Genomic DNA, 20,044 nt, shown 5'->3' on the forward strand with positions numbered 1-20,044 from the left:
GAGTGCCTTCCCCAGCTTCAATTGCACTAAGATTTTCAAAACCAAACAAATTTTTCCTGTGTGAAAACGCGAGGAGGCAGCAGCCCCATGTGCTCTGGGGCCCTGGGCCCACTAGCCCTGTAGGGAGACCCCTGAGCTCCATTGGCTGCTACTGACTGTGTTCAGGGCTCTGCCCTGCATCCCCCTCCCCTGGAGCATGGGCAAGTGTGTGAGGCCCCTGCCCATGCTACAGGGCCCCCCACCTCCAGCAACAGACCTGTGAGGAGGCAGGTAGGAAGTGCTGTACCCAGGGTACAATGGCACCACTCTGTGCTCAGCACATTTTGTTTTGCTTTGGAAAATACACCTGTTTTTCATTTAAAAGTTGCTATTTATGTCAACAATGGACGAGGATACTACTTTTAAGTAAGTTTATGCAAAGCTTCTCTCAGAGTTAGTGCCTATGCCGGAAAATTCAGTAGGTAGAACCCACACCAACAACAGTTTTGGGGCCCTTAGTAACTTTTTGAGTTTGCAAAGGAATTTTGACACCAGAAGTTTGAGAACTTTGATCAAAGGCTTTGAGAGCAGGTGGCCTCCAGGGGGTGGGGTGGGGCCCCAGACACAGCTCTGGGCTGGCTCTGTGACCCCAGGAGGCACCTGCCCTCTCTGAGCCTGTAAAGCCATGAGAGACAGTCTCCTTCCTGCCCTGCTCCTCCTTCACTCTTCTTCTGTACCTCAGTTTACCCTCCTGTCCAGGTAGCTCACAAGATACAGACCGTGTTAGCTCCCTTCCTCTCCCTTTCCTTTGGCTCGCCCAGCCATCTGACCCACCAGGTGAGAAATATTCCAGGAAACTTGAAGGAACACAGAGAGAAGGGGACAGTGTTCTTACATTGAGCCGCCCTGGAGGGAAGCTGGGTCTATATATCACCTGGTGCTCGGCCTTGCAGGGGATTGGGGAAGCCTGCGAGGGTCACTCAGAGTGCCAGAGCCACTGCTGCGTCACCAATAGCCTGAACCCGCGGACATTCTGCACTTCCAGGACCATCTTCCTCAAGTGCTTGTCCTGGCAGAAGGTGTGTTGGAGCAGGGTGGCCAGGGTGAGGAGGGGAGAGGGCCCTCCTGCCCAGAGCCACCCTGGGAGGGGGGAGGGTGGCTAGTAGAGAGAACCAGGTCTCCATTTCCTGGTAGCCCAATAGCCACACCTGCTCTGAGCATTCGGAGTGCCAGAGCAACTGCTGTGTCACCACCAATGACAGCATGAGGATGTTCTGCAAGCCCAAGACTATTTTCCTACAGTGTATACCTTGGCGCAAGGTGAGTCAAAAGATGAGCCACGACAGGTAGGGGCAAGGCGAGAGTGGGGGGCAAGTGCCAGGCTCCTGCTCTGCATCCCCAGCCCAACGGGCATGACTGCACTGACCACACTGAGTGCAGAAGCCAGTGCTGCATCATGCCGAATGAGGTCAGCCACCACCGGTGCATCCCCCGGAGTGGGCTCCTGGCCCAGTGCCTGCCCATGGTGAGTCCCCTTCACACGTGAGATGGAGGTGCTTCCCGGAGGAGGGAGCCTTGATTTGCCTGAGGTCCTGCAGCGAGTAAACATGGCTCTGTCTCCAAACCCACTGGTTGTCCCCCTCCAGGAGAGACAGCCACCTGCTGTCTGGAGATTGGCCTCCATGTCCATTTCCTTGAGCAGGAAAGTATGGGTGAGGCCCCAGAAAAGCAAACAGGTCATGGGCAGAATGAGGTTTGCAAGTCTGCCAGGGTTCCAATAGGAAACATGTGCCACCTGCCATTAGATGTGTGGCGGGGTGGTGAACCCAAGGCACCAGGCAGCATCAGGATTTGCAACAGTGGGGTTGAGGGGTCCCAAGTGGAGGTCTCTCCAGAGCTGCTCTCTCCTTCTACCCTACCTCCTTCTGGACCTTTGTGATACCTGAACAGTAACTAGAAAACCAGAAGGACGGAGGTCAAGTGATGCAGCCCCAGAGGTCAGCCTCCGAGGGCACAAGACATGCATAGTGCCCTGGAGACCGCGGCAGCAGGCATGTGGGGACATGGGCAAATGAAAATTGAGGCAGGGGGTCAGAGTCAGGGTGATGGTGGTAGAAACATGGGAATGAAGATGGGGGGACAGAGGTGGGAGTGTCAGAGACAGTGGGAGGATGGGGGGTGGCTTTGGGAGACAAAGGAACAGATGGCAATGCGGAGGGTTGGAGATGGCAAGGGGGTTGCTGACAGAACACACGGGGACAATGCCATGTGGGTGTTTAAGTACATGGTTTGATGCTGGAATCTGAAACTTCCTTCAGGTCATAAAGGGGTCTGTGCTCCCACAGGTCAAGGACCACATATTTGAGCACGTAACCATGTCTAGCCAAGTGTGGTATCAGCTCCTATGGTAGCACCAGGCACAGCAGGTGCTCACAGAAATGTGTTAAATGCTGGATGCCTCCTGCTGCCCTTGCCCCAGGGGAACTGAATGCATCGGTGAGGATGGGACAGCTGCTGGAGCCTTGCGGGCCCCATGTCCCACAGTCAGTGACACCAAGCTGCATTGAAGGGCCAGCATGGACCTGGGGGAAGCTCACCCTGGGTCTCATGCCTGAGTTTCACTGGAAGCTTGGCTGGTGGCTCAGAGCTGCTCTCTCTCTGGGCTGTGAAAGCTTGTAGGTACCAGACACATATGTCCCCTCTCCTAGTGGTGAACTCCTGAGGCCAATAGTGGGAAGTGTCTCTGAGGACAAATCACAGCCACTGGAACCCGCAGCTTAATGGCTTCGCATCAATAAACACTGCTGACCGACTGAACGTGTTGTGTCACTTCCATTTCCCCCCAGACAACAAAGGTAAGAAAAACAATCTGTGGATTCCTGAGAAGGTGAGTCTAGTCTGAGATCAAGTCGTAACTGGAAGGGAAAGAGCCAGAGCTGCACCGTTTAAGCCGCGCCGTGACAAGCCCTGCCCAAGCACACAGCCTCTTGTCTGTGCAAGTCTATTCATTGTTCCAAACTGAAAAGGCTCCCTAAGCATTGCTGGCGGATGTGAAACACGGTATAAGGGCAGATTGGCGCTGAGGACTCCCTGGAGGGACACCTGCTTCCCTGGGTCACTTCTCCTTCCCCCTTTGGCCTGAGTTTATGCAGCATCTCCTGGAGCAGATGCCCCAGCTGACTGACCCATCCCCACCAGAGGCTTCTTCGTGTTCCCAGTCCCTAGGACCTTAGTGTGTTGCCTGGAGAACCGTCTTCTGAGGCTTCCATTTCCCACACCTGCTGACATCAGACTTCTTGTCTGGGCTCCATCAGAAATAATTATCTCGTTCCTCTTCTCCTCCTCCTCCTCTCTCTTGCTCCTTCCCCTTCCCCTCCTCCCCTCCCTCTTCCCATGTCCTCCCCTTCCTCTCCTTCGCCAGCTGTCGGGGCAGAGGTGGAGGGGATGACGATCCTGAGATCCTGACGGTCCCGTGCTTACACTGGCCCCCACTGCCCAGAGTCACTTCTCCATGCCTGTATTTCTAGCAGCTAAACATAGTTCCTAAATTGTACCATCCAAAAGACAAGCTCCCTTTTATTGAAGATTTGGAAGAGATTTCTCTGTCCTTAACTGCACCCGATGAAGGCTTGCATTTAGAGGTCACGGTGGGTGAAAAGACATGTAACATGGAAGTTGCCTCCCGGGCTGAGGCACCACCAGAGCCCAGCTGAGAATGGCCGGCTGCTCAGGCCCACAGGAAGGCCTGGCCCTGAAACGGGGTCTCTGAGCAGGCTCCTGGGGCAGCATCCCTGACCCCAGCATCCCCCCAGGGCCCACAGGCAAGGTAGCCTGGCAGCCACCTCAATGAAGGCACAGCTGGAGGCCCACAGATGGTGAGCCAATTGCCTGTGGGCAGGGACCACAGGCCTGGGGTGGCCTGGACCTAAGAGGGCAGCTGATGCAGAGCGTGGGCCCGGAGATGCCTCAGAGAGATGCTTGGCATCGGCAGATCCGAGCCCGATCCGAGCCCGATCCCACACATGGGGCAGATGGGCCCTGAAGCCAGAGCTGGAGCCATCTGGACTGCCTGTGCCGCCAGGGCCAAGGGGACACCTGGGCACCTCCTTTGCTGCAGAGGCCTGGCCCCTCACGGACAGGTAGCCCACCTGGGGACCACGTGCCACCTCGAAGACCATCCCGGAGTGGGCTCCGTCCACGCAGAGGCCGGTCCAGTGCTCTGAGGTCGACCCCAAGCTCCACGGGACTGGGGAGCCCCCTAAGCCCAAGGGGGGCAGGCAAGGGGCAGAGGGCAAGGGGCAGAGGGCAGGGTACAAGAGCGCAGGGGCAGCAGCTGGGAGACCAGGGACAGGGCAGCTGTAGGAAGAGGCTGGATCACAGGACAAAGCTATGGGGGCACATGGAATTGGCCTCGTTAAAAGTCTAATAACACAGTGGCACATATGTCCCTGAAAAGCCGATTGGGACACAACTGCCCTAGGTTTCCAGCCTCGGGTGGGGTGATGGTGAATCCTCCCACGAGAGACCCGGGGAGCCTTGAAGGCTGGAGAAGCCGGAGACCCATTGGGACACAAGCCAGGAGGAGACAGGCTGCTGCCACATGAAAGCCGCCAGCTTAGAAGGAGCCTCGGAGTTGGGGCCCTTCCACCTGGAAGGCAATCAGGGTGGTGTGGGTGTGGATGGAGCCCCCAGGCACAGAGGGACCCGGCTTCCAGGGCACAGGAGAAGGGGCCCCTACCGTGCATACACGAGCCACGCAGGTATGGGGATCCAGGGACCCAGGAGAGTGTGAGTGTGAGGAGCAGCCCCGGGGGTCCGATCCTCAGGCCCAGGCCAGCCAGCTGTGCCCGTGTCTCCCCCAGAGGTCACCCGGAGGGGCTGGGGTGGCCCGCGGCGTGCTTCCCAGCAAGAGACCCCTGGGAGGCTCGATGCTCAGGAACCTGGGACCCCCTCAGGCAGCAGCTGCAGGCAGGCTCGGCACCATTACAGGCTGTCATCCCACAAAGTGTTTGGGGGGGATCTTTTATTCCAGAGGCTGTGGGGTGATGGCAGCTCTCCCGCACCTCCGACGTCCGCAGGGCCTCAGCTGGCTGCCCGGGTCAGGGGCGCCCACGACGCAGGTGCTAGAGTGTGGGGTGGCGGCGCCCCCAGGCTCCAGGGTCATGGCCCACACACTCTGCCCACTTGCAAGCCTGCACCTGCGCACACGGCTGTGCGTGTCCCTTTCAGCTGGAGCTGGAGGAGCCGGGACCGTGTGGCCAGGTGGGCCTGAGTCCACGACTGTGTTGTCTTTCTGTGAGAGACAACTGGCGCCTGGAGGTGGGGAGAAGGCAGGGACTTCCTTCCGCAGCCAGCGCACATGGGCTGTCAGCAGATGAGAGCCACTGCTCAGAATCCTTGCTGGGCTTTGACCCCAACGACTCACTGTCAAGGTAGGAGGCTCAGAGCAGGCTTCAGGGCCCCACTGCCACTGGGGGACTGGTGGGAGCGTACTGTGTGGGGACAGGATGTGGGGGGCCGCGTGGCCCGCAGCTTGGAACACACCGCATGGCTGGAGAAGCTGGGTCTCTGGGGTGGGTGGTCGGATGCCCCTTCCAACGACCTCCTGCACATTCTCCCGAGGTTGTGGTGGGGATGGGGGTGGGGGGTCAGGGCTGCTTTGCCAGGACACGGCCTGGTGGCTGCAGGAATAGCCCCTCAAGGACACACGTGGAGCCTTGATACCTGGGAAGCCCGGACCCACCAGGCAGCCAGTCCAGACGGGGGCTGAGCTTGGCCACTTGAAAGGTATATCTAAGGTTGGGGGGGGGGCTCCCCACGGCCTGGAGGCTGTGTGTGTGGTTCCACCCCCACCCCAGCTCCCCAGGGCGGGCTGACGGGGCGCCTACTGAACATGCTCCAGCCACACACGCGGGTGCCTGGAGGGGCCTGTTCGCGAGTAGCCACTGGGGAGATGGCATCTGCCTATTTCCAAGGGCCAATCCACACAAATTCATCTCTGCCCCACGAAGGCAGAGTGGAGGGATCTCGAAGCCTTGCAAGGACTGGCTCCAGAGTGCTGACCATGGTATCCTCGAGGAGAGGCACCTGGGTCTCGTGTGCTGCAGAAACAGTGAGTCCATCTGGGGACGGACTTGCCCCCATTTCCCTGCTGCCTCAAAGGAATTTCAGGGGAGGGGGCTCCATGGTTGATGCAATGCATAGGTGGTGGGAGGTGGGCGCTGGCTCCTAGGGCAGTGACAGCGTGAGTGATGTGCCTGGGTGAGCCTCCCAGGTCAGGGGACCAGGAGCCTGGGACAGGGCCAGGCCGGCGGGGTCGGGACACAGGAGACACCTGTGTGGACCCCATCTAAGCCCGAACCTGCATGAAGGCACTTATCCCCTCTGAGGTCTGCGGGGTTTCAGGGCCGATGATGCTCAGGTTGCTGGTCTTTGCCATCCACGTCGCCTTGTTGTTGCTGTTGTTTCCGTGATACGTTTTTGTAAGGTTTCAATTGCAGTGTAGCTAACATGCGGTGTTGTGTTAGTTTGGGGCGCACAGTGTAGAGGCTCAGCACTTCCACACATCCCTCCGTGCTCCCCAGGGTCCCTGTGTGCTTCATCCCCTGGACCTGGTGCACGCTCCCCCCTCCTCCCCCTGCTGACCAGAGTTCCTACACGGAAGGGTCTGTTTCCTGGATTGCTCCTCGTCTTTCCTTTGCTTGTTTTGTTTCTAGAATTCCACACACGAGCGAGAGCATGTGTATTTCTCTTCCTTTGACCTACTTCACTTAGAACGATACCTGCTAGGTCCATTCACGTTGTCGCAAATGGCAAGATCTCACCCTTTCTGAGGGCTACTATCCCCGCGTGTATACACACCACCTCTTCTTTATCCATCCGTCTGTCCACAGACACCTGAGCTGCTTTGCCACATCTTGGTCACTGCAGGCAGTGCTGCAAAAACGTTGCGATGCATGTATCCCTTTCAATGATTGATTTTGTATTCTTTGGGTAAATGCCCAGAAATGTGATTACTGGATTCTAGGGTAGCTCTATTGTTAACTTTCTGAGGAACCTCCACACTGTTTCCCAGAGTGGCTGCGCCAGTTTGCATTCCCACCAGCGGTGCACGAGGGCTCCCCTTTGTCCGCCTCCTCTCCAACACCTGTTGTTTCCTGTGTTGTTGATTCTGGCCATCCTGACAGGTGTGAGGGGATACTGTGGTTTTGCTTTGTATTTCCCTGGTGATGAGCATCTTCTTCAACAGACACATGTCTGTTGGCCATCCACATGTCTTTTTTGGACAAATGTCTGTTCATGTCTTCTGCCCATTTTTAAATTAGATTATTTGCTTTTTGGGGTATCGAGTTGTATCAGTTATTTTTTGGATACTAGCCCTTTATCAGACATGTGCTTTCCAAATATCTTCTCCCATTCCTTGGTTGTCTTTTAATTTCGTTGACTATTTCCTTCACTGTGCAGAGCTTTTTATTTTGATGAAGTCCCAATAGTTCATTTTTGCTTTTGTTTCCCTTGCCTCAGGAGACGCATCTAGAAGGACGTTGCTACCGCCAGTGTCAGAGAAGTTACTGCCTGTGTCCTCTTCTAGGATTTTGATGGATTCTTGTCTCATATTTAGATCTTTGATCCATTTTGAAGTTACTTTTGTGTATGGTGTAAGAAAGTGGTCCAGTTTCATTCTTCTGCATGTCCAGTTTCCCCAGCACCATTTGTGGGAGAGATTGTGTTTTTCTCATAGGATATTCTTTCCTGCTTTGTTGAAGATGAGTTCTCCATTCCGTTCCATTGATCTCTGTGTCTGTTTTTGTGCCAATACCATAGTGTTTTGATCACTACAGCTTTGTAATATAACTTGAAGTCTGGAATTGTGATGCCACCAGCTTTGGCTTTCTTTTTCAACATTCCTTTGGCTATTGAAGGTCTTTCCTCGTTCCATACAAATTTTAGGATTGCTTGTTCTACCTCTGTGAAAGATGCTGTTGGTATTTTGATAGGGGTTGCATTGAATGTGTGGATGGTCTTGGGTAGTAGAGGCATTTCAAGAATATTTGTTCTTCAACTCATGAGCATGGAAGGCCTTTCCATTTGCTTATCTTGAATTTCTTTCATCAGCGCTTTCTGGTTCTCAGAATAGAGGTCTTTCACTCTTTGGTTAAATTTATTTTAGATGTTTTATTGTGTTTGGTGCAATTGTAGACGGTATTGTTTTAATTTCATGTTCTGCTGCTTCATTATTGGTATATAGGAAAGCAACAGGGTTCTGTATATTTATTCTGTATCCCGCAACTTTCCTGAAAGCATGTGTCCGTTCTAATAGTTTTTTGGTGGAGTCTAGGGTGTCCCCGTTCTATCAAAGTCTGGACATAGTGTCCGCAGATCAAGGGTTAATGATCTAATCATGACTGTTGGTCTGCAAGCTCCTGGGAGCTTCCCAGATGTAATGTGAACCCGGCCGCTGCTCTGAGGACAGGGAGAGAGCAAAGAAACAGACAGGCCCCTCCAGATTGGTAGGTGGCAGTCTGGAGAAGCCAGGGAACTCACAGACGTGGCTTGTCTTGGGCAGCAGCGAGACAGGTAGATCTCCACACTCCCTGCCACCTCTTAGAGGTTTGCGCAGAGCCCGGAACTGGGCTCAGTCACGTCTACCGTCCAGAGGGTCTCAACGCCACATCACTGTCTTAGGGCCACATCCTTGGAGCAGCCACTGGGAGTTGGGAGGGCAAGGAAACCCACATTCCAAGGACAGGGGAGAGGTGGGGAGCCTCTGATTGCCTGGGTCCGGGTCACGGCCTCTCTGACCTTTCCCAGCACCTACCCCTCGTGCCTGGCTCTTACAACCTCACGTGAAACCTCTGTTCTGCAGTGGGCCCTGAGGGGCCAGGAAGGGCTTTCACGAGCACGGAGATGCCTCCTGTGGCAGCTGTCCTGCTGTGTTGCAGGCAGAGGCCACAGCAGTGATACAGGTGCATCCAGGAGAAAGCACAGAGAAGACAGCAATTCCCCAAACGAGCAACGACTTTCCCACCAAGAGGCCCATGATCCCAACCACTGATTTATGGAATCACTCAGGGCGCTCCCTGCTCCTCATGAGGTCCGAGAAACATGATACAGTAGCAGGCTCTGTCAGGCGCCAACCTGCAAGATTCTGCTTGGAGGCACCGGTGATGTCCAAGGCCATTCGATTTGGGAGGATAGCTGTTCTCATTAGAGATGCTTGGGTGTTCAGTAAAGACAGACTTTCTGGCCACCCCTCAAGGCTCACTGAATAAATTCAGTCAGGGCCGTCTGTGCTGCAAAGTCTGCAGACCGATGGAGTAAACAACGACAGCATCCAGGGGATCCTGCCGTCAAAGACAGAGTGTGTTCATCCGGCCTTCAGGAGAGGGGGCTTGTCAACTGTTGTGCCCATGGGGCAGATTCTCCCCTGTGCCTAGGGGAACCCCAGGGTGCAGCGGCCCAACCACCCAGGTGGGAGCCATGACCAAAGATTTGTGCACAAAACCGTGGAGGCCCATTAGGGGCCGCCCTCTAAATACCCGGGTGATGGGACCAGTCAGTGCCAAGCAGTCACTCTCCCTTCATCTGACAGGGTCGCTACAGTCCCAGGGGTGCCCATCCCACATGTCTGGTACAATTGGGTGGCTTCTGTTTAGAGTGACTTTTCTGTTCCCAACATAGGGGTGACTGGGTGTGCTGATGTCTCTAACCCAGAGGAAGCTACATAAATCCATTCCAATTCTGAGCATAGCCAATCATGACTCTGATGGAAGACTTTCTGGAACCTTCCAGCGAGCAATCTGTTGGGCGGCCTTCATAGTGTGTTTGACAGGAAAACAATACCCATACCAGTGTTATGGACACGCTATTGGTCATATTAGATGACCAGGGTGCTAGTCCTCCCTGTTCTTGCTTAATGCCCTCCAGCCTCTCCCCGGAGGGGTAATACCCACCAGGACTCCCACCCTCTCCCCTCTTCTGACGGTGTGCGTTCCATGGCAGCTCTAGTGTGTTTCAGGAGGTCTGGCTGCAGCAAGACAGTGGGATTCCAGCAGAGACTGGGTAGTTTCCCTTCAACCAGGGGTGGGAAATGCCTGGTCTATCCCAGTGGGACTTCCCAGTACAAATTCCAGAGCCTCGCTCCTTTCCAGGTGTGATGGGGCTTCCTGTCCTCAGCAGCAGAGCGTGTGGATCCTCCGGGGAGTCAGGGCATTGATTGTGTCCTGCAGCTTCCATAGGTTTATGGAACTGGGTGCCTCAGTGGGAATTCCCATCTGGCACACGGGGCAACGGGCCCTACTGGTTGACCCTTCTGACGTAGTAAAGCCTGGACAGTACTGTGGTCCACCTGGCCAAGATGGTTTACCTGTCAGTGATTTACTCTGCTGTTCTCATATTCCACTGTTCCTTCCTACCAGCCCTGATGCTGTGGTTATAGGACAGATGGATGCTCCGTGCACTGTCACGTTCCTTCCCCCACTCTTACACATTATGATCCTCGCAGGGTCAACCGTCCATCACCCATACATGGCACCCAGCTTCCCTAGTGGGGCAGCCTGGTTTGCACAGTGATGGGGAAAGCTTGGGTGAGGCCAGATGCAGTGTCCACACAAACCAAGGCACATTTAGCACCCTCACTCAGAGGGAGGGGTCACGAGAATCCATTTGCCAAGCCCACCCCAGGTGGGGCCTTCATGGATGATCCTGGAATCCCTTCGCAGCTGCCCTGGGCATTGTTGAGAACACACGGGACGTGGTGATACTGCGGTAACCCGGTCACTGTACTTCCAGGGCAGTCTGCATCGGTAGCTCTGGGCCACCCCGTCAGGCACTGAGGTGGCCACTCTGCCTATGTCCCCAGTCTGCTGTCTCTGCTGAAGAGTCTGTTAGCCGGCGCTGAGCCTCAGCGGGGGCGTCTGCTGCCTGATGGCCGGGAGCTGTCAGAGCCTTATGAGCTGGGATACGAAAACAGTGAGGATCACCTCAGGCTCCTGCAGATGGACCTGCATGTCCCTCCACGTATCCTGGCCCCAGAGCGGCTTATCAGTGATTATTCACCCCCTTGGCTCCCACTGTCCAAGCTGCGGGGTTCATCCCTCTAGCACAGTGGGGGACCGGCCAGGCTCACGTTTTACCAGCAGGCCAGCGATCCCGAGTCTAGCCGGGGCTGAGCAGCCTGCTGTGGCCTGTTCCTGTTTCCATCCATAGGGTCCCATTGTTTGCTGAGTGGTGACTGCTGTCCGGGTGGTAGACTGCATGGATTAGACCCATTTTACAGGCATCAGCCAGGATTTCCATGCTTCCTCTCCTAGGCTACAGGGATGCCCCAGGAGGAGGGCCCAGGATATCCGGAGGATCTACGCACTCTGTGGAGCTCAGCGGCTCCCACATTTCTAGGATGGTAGGCTGGCAGACAGGTGCGCCTCCGCTGCAAATGGGTCTGACCCTTCGTCACAGTGGGAGTTTCAGCCATGGTGGAGGTTTGTCAATGGGACATGCCCTCAGCCCACTCGTTGACAGGCAGGGAAGCTCCTACAAAATGAGCCGTTCCCTAGTGAGAGGCTCTACGTGGAGGAGTGCTGTCTACACTGCTCGGAGGTAGTGATCTGCGGAAGTATGTCGGCTTTCTGCCCCCTCCAGATCTGAGACCAAAGTCCAAGAGGCTCTTAGTTTCTCTTGTTTCTGCTGCGGCGCCAGCCCATGGCACCCGGAGTCACGGGCACATCTAACTCAAGTGGCAACCCTGTTTGGGAGATACGTGTACGCACAGATCAGTGTCACCCTACTTTTATTTATTTATTTTTATTTTTTTTTTATTTATTTTTTTAAGTTTTTTATTTATTTATGATAGTCACAGAGAGAGAAAGAGAGGCAGAGACATAGGCAGAGGGAGAAGCAGGCTCCATGCACCGGGAGCCCGATGTGGGATTCAATCCCGGGTCTCCAGGATCGCGCCCTGGCCAAAGGCAGGCGCCAAACCGCTGCGCCACCCAGGGATCCCACCCTACTTTTTTTTTTTTTTAATTTTTTATTTATTTATTTATTTATTTATTTATTTATTTATTTATTTATTTATTTATGATAGTCACACACAGAGAGAGAGAGAGAGAGAGAGAGGCAGAGACATAGGCAGAGGGAGAAGCAGGCTCCATGCCCCGGGAGCCCGACGTGGGATTCAATCCCCGGTCTCCAGGATTGGGCCAAAGGCAGGCGCTAAACCACTGCGCCACCCAGGGATCCCCCACCCTACTTTTAATTAACATGTTTCCTTTTGGTTTAGATTCTGGCGGGTGTTGTGCTAAGTCTTATTTCTGTGGGGGCCTGCGGTAATCTTTCGGGAGTTGGTCTGTCCTTTTTGTATCGGTGGTTTACAGATCCTGCCGCCTCCCAGGTTGGGTCAGCCCAAGCTTTGATTCTAGATGGTTAGCGAGCAACCCAGAGTCTTGCTGCAGAACAAGCCCCTGGGCCTCTCAGTTCAATCAGAGGCACTTGGGTCGTGGGGTAAGGGGAAGAGGCACGTTGTGGCGTCTTCCTCAGCCCGGTCTTGTGTTTGCTTTCCTGAAGTGGGTGGCCTGATCGATGCAATGATGGTTGGGCTACCATGGCAAACGACCCAGATTTCTAGTGCTCTGATGGTGGGCTGTGTAAAATATTTTGTGTGTCGATAGAGGATGCCTCTTCCTGACTCTGTGTCTACTGTGGCCCTTGCATATAGTTTGTCCTCATGTAGGGTCCATTAGGCCCCATTTGTATAATCTGGAAGAGGCTGCCAGCTTCGACCTTGTCTAGATTATTCATTACTGACCTCTGAACTGTAACTGTGCCCGTTCTCTCCCGTCTTTGATAGTGGAGGTGTTTGGTGGGAGTGTACAAGCTCCTGTTCTCTCACCACGTTCTCCTGCTGCACGTGCCAGAGTGACGTGTTGGCGAGGTGCCCATGTGTGCTCCCAGTTGTCCTTCTGACATGCAGGGACATGTGTGATGAAGTCGGGGACAGCAGCCCGTGCTGCTTTCTGCCATACGCCCTTACCCCACATCTGTTTCCTGCTGCATGGTCATCTCCCCGCCACGCTCCACACCAAAGAGCATGTCACTAGCTCTACCCAGAAGTCTGAGAACAGATATACCCCATTCTGGTTTCCCTTAGTAGATTCTTTCATTGCCAATTTTATGGCTATTTGTTCAGCATATTGTGCCGATTCTCCTGATTCTGAGGCTGTTGGGGTTAGACCATCGCCAGTTCTCAGGGCAGCAGCCTGGCAACTACTGTGGTTGGTGTCGCGGAGGCAAGTCTGTCTGGAAAGCGTGCGTTGTGTTCCATGCACCAGGGTGGTCCTCAGTACAAACTGCTGGAGCGTGCACGCGCTCACTGCTGGAAAGTTCTGCAGGTCTGCTACTGGCACAGCTGGGATCTCCTCAGCTGATGCAGAGGGCCGACCTCCCATCTGTGTCCTGCTCAGAAATGTGCCATCTCCCTGTCAGGACTTGTGCTCAGGACTAGTTCCCCTCTGTCTGTCAGGGCTCTGCTGTCAGGGGCCACTCCAGATTCGGCCCCTGGAGTTGACGGATCGTTGGTGTATTTTCTGGTAGTGGTTCTGCTGTCTGTGGGGCCTCAGAGAGACCTGGGGGAGCCACGGAGGCAGTTGGTATCTGTTCTCAGCACCCAGGAACATCTCAGTGTAAAACCCTTTACCCTGGTAAGCATATTTGTGATTTCAGTCCCTGCTGACTGTGTTGCAGACCCTTGTACACGGTGACACTCCCGCGTGTGTCAGAATCTTTGTTCACTGGTGCCAGTGTATCACAGGTTCTGACAGCGTTTTCCCAATAAGTATTGGCAGTGTCGTGAGTCTCCGTCCATGGAAGTTCCCGACTCTTCCGAGTTATTTCACAAATGTGTTTCACATTCTCCCCATATGTCATTTGTGCTGTGTCCTATCACTCCTGTCTGTTCCTGATGTCATTCGTCTGTGGTAGGGGTGGGTATGCAGCTATGTTGTGTGGGAGGCTGTGTGGTATTTTTCTGCCTTCTGAGGACCACGTTATGCCTCGAAGTTTTACTGTAGTGTGAGATACGTGGCCTTTACTTGGGTCAATTGTCCATCCCTTGAATGTAAGGAATTCCATTAACTTTATGTGTGTAGACATTGGTGTATTCTCCGAGTTGTCACCAGAAATAAGGGCATCATCAACGTAGGAAATGTTGGTGTGAGTGTGTGTGTGTGTGTGTGTGTGTGTCTGTCTGTCTATGAAAGGCCTGGAAGTCTTGAGCTAGAAGGTTGTGGGCTCTTTCTGGGCTGCTAAGGTATCTTTGTGGTTGCCTAGTGAACTGATGATGTCTGCCTTCCCATGTGAATATGGTTATGCGTTGGTTCTTTGCATCCATGGGAAGAAGAATGGACTCGTCCAGTCATTCAACCTGCATGTACTGAGTTTCAGATCCAGTGGGGATGTGGTTTATGATAGTGGTTGTATCTGAGACTGTTCCCTCAATTTTGCAGTGTTAGTTTAAATTCCGACAAACTATTATAAATCTATAGGACTGTGCCAACTTAAGCCCACAAGGTTGGTCTATTATATGAAATAGTATGTACCATAACTCATTCTTTTAGGAATTTTTAAATTTTTCCCATAATTTGAATATGTCCTATTTCATCCATTCCAAGAATATTTTCCCAATGGGGCCATTTGAGGCACTTACCCTCAATGGCTGCTCTATGACCAATTGTTAGGAATCCAGGTACTCATGTCCCTGGGCTTAATTTTCCAAGTAACCCTTTAATTAGCTGCCGTATCAGAAAGATATTTGGGGTGGGCTTCCTCTGCACTGGAGGCTATGCAGGTTGTTGGGGACTGACCAGAGCACTCCAGTCGTGGAGGCCTCAGGTGCTGAAGGGCAGCTGATGGGCTGTGTACTGTGAGTGTGGGGTGTGTAGGAAGCCAGAGACCTACACCTGGTATGTGTCTGAGAGTACAGGTGCCAAGGGTGAGGTCTTAGGGGCCCACATATCTGCTTAAATATATCCTCTCCAGCACAGATGCAATTATTCCTCCTGAACACAAAGCTGGAGGAAGCTGCACTCTTCTGGGAGCCTCTTCATTAGGTGATACCTAGGAGCCTTGACTATGGGTTTAGGGGACGAAAGCATTTTATCTCTCCTCCAAGGTTCTTCTAGCTGGTTTAAGAATTAATTCAACATGATTAATAGGAGGAAAAAACAAAGTTTTATTTCACACACATGGTAGCGCAATGATGAAATTGAGACACAGAAAATGACCAAGGCAGGCAGCTTCTGTATGTTCAGCATACAGAAGCATAAATCTGTGACATTTTAGCAGGACAATCAATTAAGTAATCAGGTATTAAACAATAGGCATTTCAATGGAAAGGGTAAAAAACAGTAATGAGTGGAGCAAATGATACACTAGTTTCTGAGTTCTGAGGGTGGCCAGTCAAGAAGATTTTTTTTTAAAGATTTTATTTATTTATTCCTGAGACACACACACACACACACACACACACACAGAGGCAGAGACACAGGCAGAGGGAGAAGCAGGCTCCATGCAGGGAGCCCGATGTGGGACTCGATCCCGGGTGTCCAGGATCACACCCCGGGCTGAAGGCAGCGCTAAACCGCTGAGCCACCCGGGCTGCCCAAGAGGATTTCTAGACGTCAGGGCTGAAGCATCTTTAGATGGAGTGAAGGCAGGCAGTGGTGATTGGAGAGCCTTCCCTGGTTAGCAGTTGGAATTTTCTGGTGATCTCTGAGTGCAATAGGCTCGGAGATTGTCTAGGAGCTGTTGTAGTGGTTTTTCTGTAGTACACAGCAAATCATTCATATTCAGTTTGCAAGACTGCAGGCAAAGGGGCAGTTTCCATGTTCAATGATTTCAAGTAAAATGATGGAAGAAAATTGGGAATGTGTGGAGAGTTGTAGTCTGACATTGAAAGAATTTGGAGAAATCAGGATTCAGAGTAGTTTACAGTCAGAAATCAAAACTTCAGGGACACCTGGGTGGCTTCGGCTCAGGGCGTGATCCCGGGTTCCGGGATCAAATTCCGCATCAGGCTTCCTGTGGGGAGCCTGCTTCTCCCTGTCTGTGTCTCTGCCTCTCTCTCTTTGTCTCTCATACATGAATACATAAATAAATAACAAAACAAAACCTCAAAACTGTGAGAATTAGAATCTAATATCCAAAAGAATGTATTATAGTTACAGTGGAATCATTTTTCTCTCAACAATTACTCCCATTTCTGTCAACGGTATTCCAATACGACTGTTTTGTAGGCAAATTAGATCTAGTTTCAATAAACTTGGCTTCAGTATTTAGATCAGTGCAGCAAGAATAGTAATTGATCATATGGGCTCTTTAAATATGTTTTGCTTGGAACTTTTTTAAGGAATCAGATTGAAGTTTTTGAAGATTTTATTTCTCAAGTGTAGTTGACTCACACTGTTACTTTACTTTCAGTTTTATAATATAATGATTCGACAAGTCTACACAATATACAATACTCACCACGATAATAGTCACTGTCACCATATACCGTTACTACACTGTCACCGACTGTGTTCTCTATGCTGTACCTTTCCTCCCTATGACTCATATTTGGAACTTTGTACCTCTTAATCCCCTTCCCCTATTTGGTCCATTTCCCTACTGGCTTGCTTCTGCATGCAATAGTTTGTTCCGTTTAGGAGTCTGGTCTTGGCTTTGGTTTATTTTTGTTCTTTTGTGTTGTAGATATCACATACAAGGAAATCTGTATGGTTTTGTTTTCCTCTCTCCAACTTATTTCACGTAGCATAATACCCTCTAGGTCTATCTGTGTTGTTGCAAATGACCAGATTTCTCTCTTTTTATGGCGGAGTAATACTTCATTGTGTACATGTATTACATCTTTGTCCATTCATCTATCATTGGACATGTAGGTCACTTTTATATCTTGACTATTATACATACTGCTGCATCTGCATAGGGATGCATATATCTTTTTGAATTTGTGTTTTCATTTTCTTTGGGTAAATACCGAAGCTAGAAACACCATCTGATCCAGTAGTTCTATTTTTAACTTCTTGAGGAACCTCCATACTGTGTTCCTCAGTGGCTGCACCAGTTTGCATTCCCACCAACAGTGCACGAGGGTTCCCCTTTCTCTGCATCTTTGCCAACACTTGTCCTTTCTTGTCTGTTGGAGACTAGCCATTCTGAGAGGTAGGATGTGATATCTTACTGTGTTTTGAATTCAGTTTTCCTGATGATGATGATTAGTGATGTTGAGTATTTTCTCATGTGGTTCTGTCTTCTTTGGGCCTACTCACAGCCTCTACCTTTTTTTAAAATTAATTTTTAAATTTAAATTCAATTAGCCAAGATATAGTGCATTAGTCTCAGATAAGGCCTCTACTTTTTTTTTTAACTTTTATTTATTTATGATAGTCACACAGAGAGAGAGAGAGAGGCAGAGACATAGGCAGAGGGAGAAGCAGGCTCCATGCACTGGGAGCCCGATGTGGGATTCGATCCAGGGTCTCCCGGATCGCGCCCTGGGCCAAAGGCAGGCGCCAAACTGCTGCGCCACCCAGGGATCTCAAGGCCTCTACTTTTTTAAAAGTTCGATTATTTTGTGGGATTTCTCTCCCCCGCCCGCCCCGCCGTGGGATTTCTGTGTGTGTGTGTGTGTGTGTGTGTGTGTGTGTAGTTGTAGTTCTTTGTATATTGGGATACTAACCCATTATTGGATATGTCACTTGCAAATGTCTTCTCCCATTCATTTTCATTGAATTTTCATTTGTTGAGTTTCCTTCACTGGGCAAAGCTTTCCAGTTTAGTGTCATCCCAAAACTCAGTTTTTGGTTTGACTTATCTTACGTGGGGAGACACATGAGAAAGATGTTGCTGAGGCTAATGTACAAGGTTTTGCCTCTTTTCTCTTAGAAGTTTTATGGTGTCAGGGCTCACACTTAGGTCTTTAATCCTTTTGGAGTTCATTTTCATGGATGGCATAAGCACGTGGTCCCATTACAATCTTCTGCATGTAGTTGTCCAGTTTTCCCAGCACCGTGTATGCCTTCTCCCCACTGCATATTCTTGCCTCCTTTGTCTTCGATAAATTGACCATAAAATGTGGGTTTATCTCCGGGCTATCTGCCCTGCTCCATTAATCTATGTCTGTTTTTGTGCCAGCCCCATGCTGCTTTGATCACTACAGCTTTGTGGTATATCTTGAAATCTGGGATTGCGATGCCTCCAACTCTGTTCTTCCTTCTCAAGGTTGCTTTGGATATGTGGAGTCTTTGTGGTTCCATGCACATTTTAGGATTACTTGTTCTAGTTCTGTGAAAAATACTGTTGGCATTTTCATAGGGATTGCATTGAATGTGGAGAGTCCTTTGGGTAGTGTGGACATTTTAACAACATTAATTCTTCCACTCCATGAGCTTAGTGTAGCTTTCCATTTGCTAGTGTCGTCTTCAATGTCTTTCATCCATATTTCATAGTTTTCAGAGTACGAGTCTTTCACTTCCCTGGTTAAATTTATTCCTAGATATTTTATCCCTTTTGGTGCAATCATAAATGGGATTGTTTTCTTAATTTCTCTTTCTGCTACTTTGATCTCAGTGTATAGAAACAACACATTTCTGGGGACGCCTGGGTGGCTCAGTGGTTGAGCATGTACCTTTCGGCTCAGGGCGTGATCCCGTGATCCGGGGATCGAGTCCCACATAGAGTCCTGCATCGCTCCCCGCAGGGATCCTGCTTCTCCCTTTGCCTATGTCTCTGCCTCTCTCTCTCTGTCTTTCATGAATAAATAAATAAAATATTTTTTTTTAAAGAAACAACACATTTCTGTATATTAACTTGGTATTCTACAATTTTACAGAATTCATTTATTAGTTGTAAAAGATTCTTGGTGGAGTCTTCCAGGTTTTATATCCATAGTATCATGCCACCTGCAAATACTGACAGTTTTACTTTTTCCTTACCAATCTGGATGTCTTTTATCTCTTTTTCTCGGTCTGGTTGCCAGGATTACACCTCCCAGTACCACAGTGAACAAAAATGGCACCAGCGGGCATCCTTGTCCTGTCTCTCATCTTAGAGGAAAAGCTCTCAGGTTTTCACCGTTGACTTTGATGAGTGCTTGGGGTCTGCTGCATATGGTCTTCATCATTTGAGGTATGTTTCCTCTGATGCCACTTTGTTGAGGGTTTTATCAAGAACGGATGTTGTCAAATGCTTTTTCTGCATCTGTTAAGATGATTGTGTGTTTTTTTCCCTTCATTTTGTTAATGTGATGTATCACCATGATTCCAGTATTGAACCATCCTTCCATATCTGGAATGAATCCCACCTCATTCTGGTAAATAATCCTTCTAATGTATGGTTGAACTTGGTTTGCAAATAGTATGTTGAGGTGTGTTTTTGCATCTATGCTCATCAGGGATACTGGCCTGTAGTTCTTTTTTTGTGATGTCTTTGGTTTTGGTGTCAAGATAATGCTAGCCTCGAAGAATGAATCTGGAAGTTTTCCTTCCTTTTCTGTTTTGGATTTGGCTTGAGAAGAATAGTTATTATTCTTGTTCAAATGTTTGGTAGCACTCATCTGTGAAACTACCTGGTCCTGGTCCTTTGTTTGTTAGGAGTTTTATTACTGATTCAATTTTGTTACTAGTAATTAATCTGTTCAGATTTTCTAATTCTTCCTGATTCAGTTTTGGACACTTGGGTGTCTTTAGCAATTTATCCATTTCTTCTGGGTGGTCCAATTTGTTGGTTTATGATTTTTCTTTTTCTTTTTTTTTTTTTTAAAGATTTTATTTATTTATTCATGATAGTCACAGAGAGAGAGAGAGGCAGAGACACAGGCAGAGGGAGAAGCAGGCTCCATGCACCGGGAGCCCGACGTGGGATTCGATCCCGGGTCCCCAGGATCGCGCCCTGGGCCAAAGGCAGGCGCCAAACTGCTGCGCCACCCAGGGATCCCTGGTTTATGATTTTTCATAGTAGTCTCCTATCGTTATTTCTGTGCTGTAGGTTGTTATTTCTCTCTCATCTGTAA

The 20,044-nt window shown here is 50.7% G+C and overlaps 1 protein-coding gene across 4 annotated transcripts in view; it reads left to right on the forward strand.

Moving 5' to 3' along the window:
- The window catches only part of LRCOL1 (leucine rich colipase like 1), a 35,688-nt gene that overhangs the window by 906 nt on the left and 14,738 nt on the right, over nucleotides 1-20,044 (forward strand). For 2 of the 4 annotated variants that reach the window (XR_007406298.1, XR_007406296.1), the window contains exons 1-6: nucleotides 1,046-1,058; nucleotides 1,174-1,299; nucleotides 2,688-5,411; nucleotides 5,632-5,766; nucleotides 5,991-6,091; nucleotides 19,013-19,161. Coding sequence is in view for 1 of the 4 variants with exons in the window: in XM_049102195.1 (XP_048958152.1) it covers nucleotides 933-1,058; nucleotides 1,174-1,299; nucleotides 1,382-1,504; nucleotides 2,688-2,693 (381 nt within the window). In the remaining 3 variants the exon portion in view is untranslated. Of the gene's footprint in view, nucleotides 1-932; nucleotides 1,059-1,173; nucleotides 1,300-1,381; nucleotides 1,505-2,687; nucleotides 5,412-5,631; nucleotides 5,767-5,990; nucleotides 6,092-19,012; nucleotides 19,162-20,044 lie in introns of those variants that run through there. The other 2 variants (XM_049102195.1, XR_007406297.1) reach the window with 2 other exon arrangements.

Source organism: Canis lupus, chromosome 26 (genome assembly GCF_003254725.2).
Source record: "Canis lupus dingo isolate Sandy chromosome 26, ASM325472v2, whole genome shotgun sequence".
NCBI lineage: Eukaryota > Metazoa > Chordata > Mammalia > Carnivora > Canidae > Canis > Canis lupus.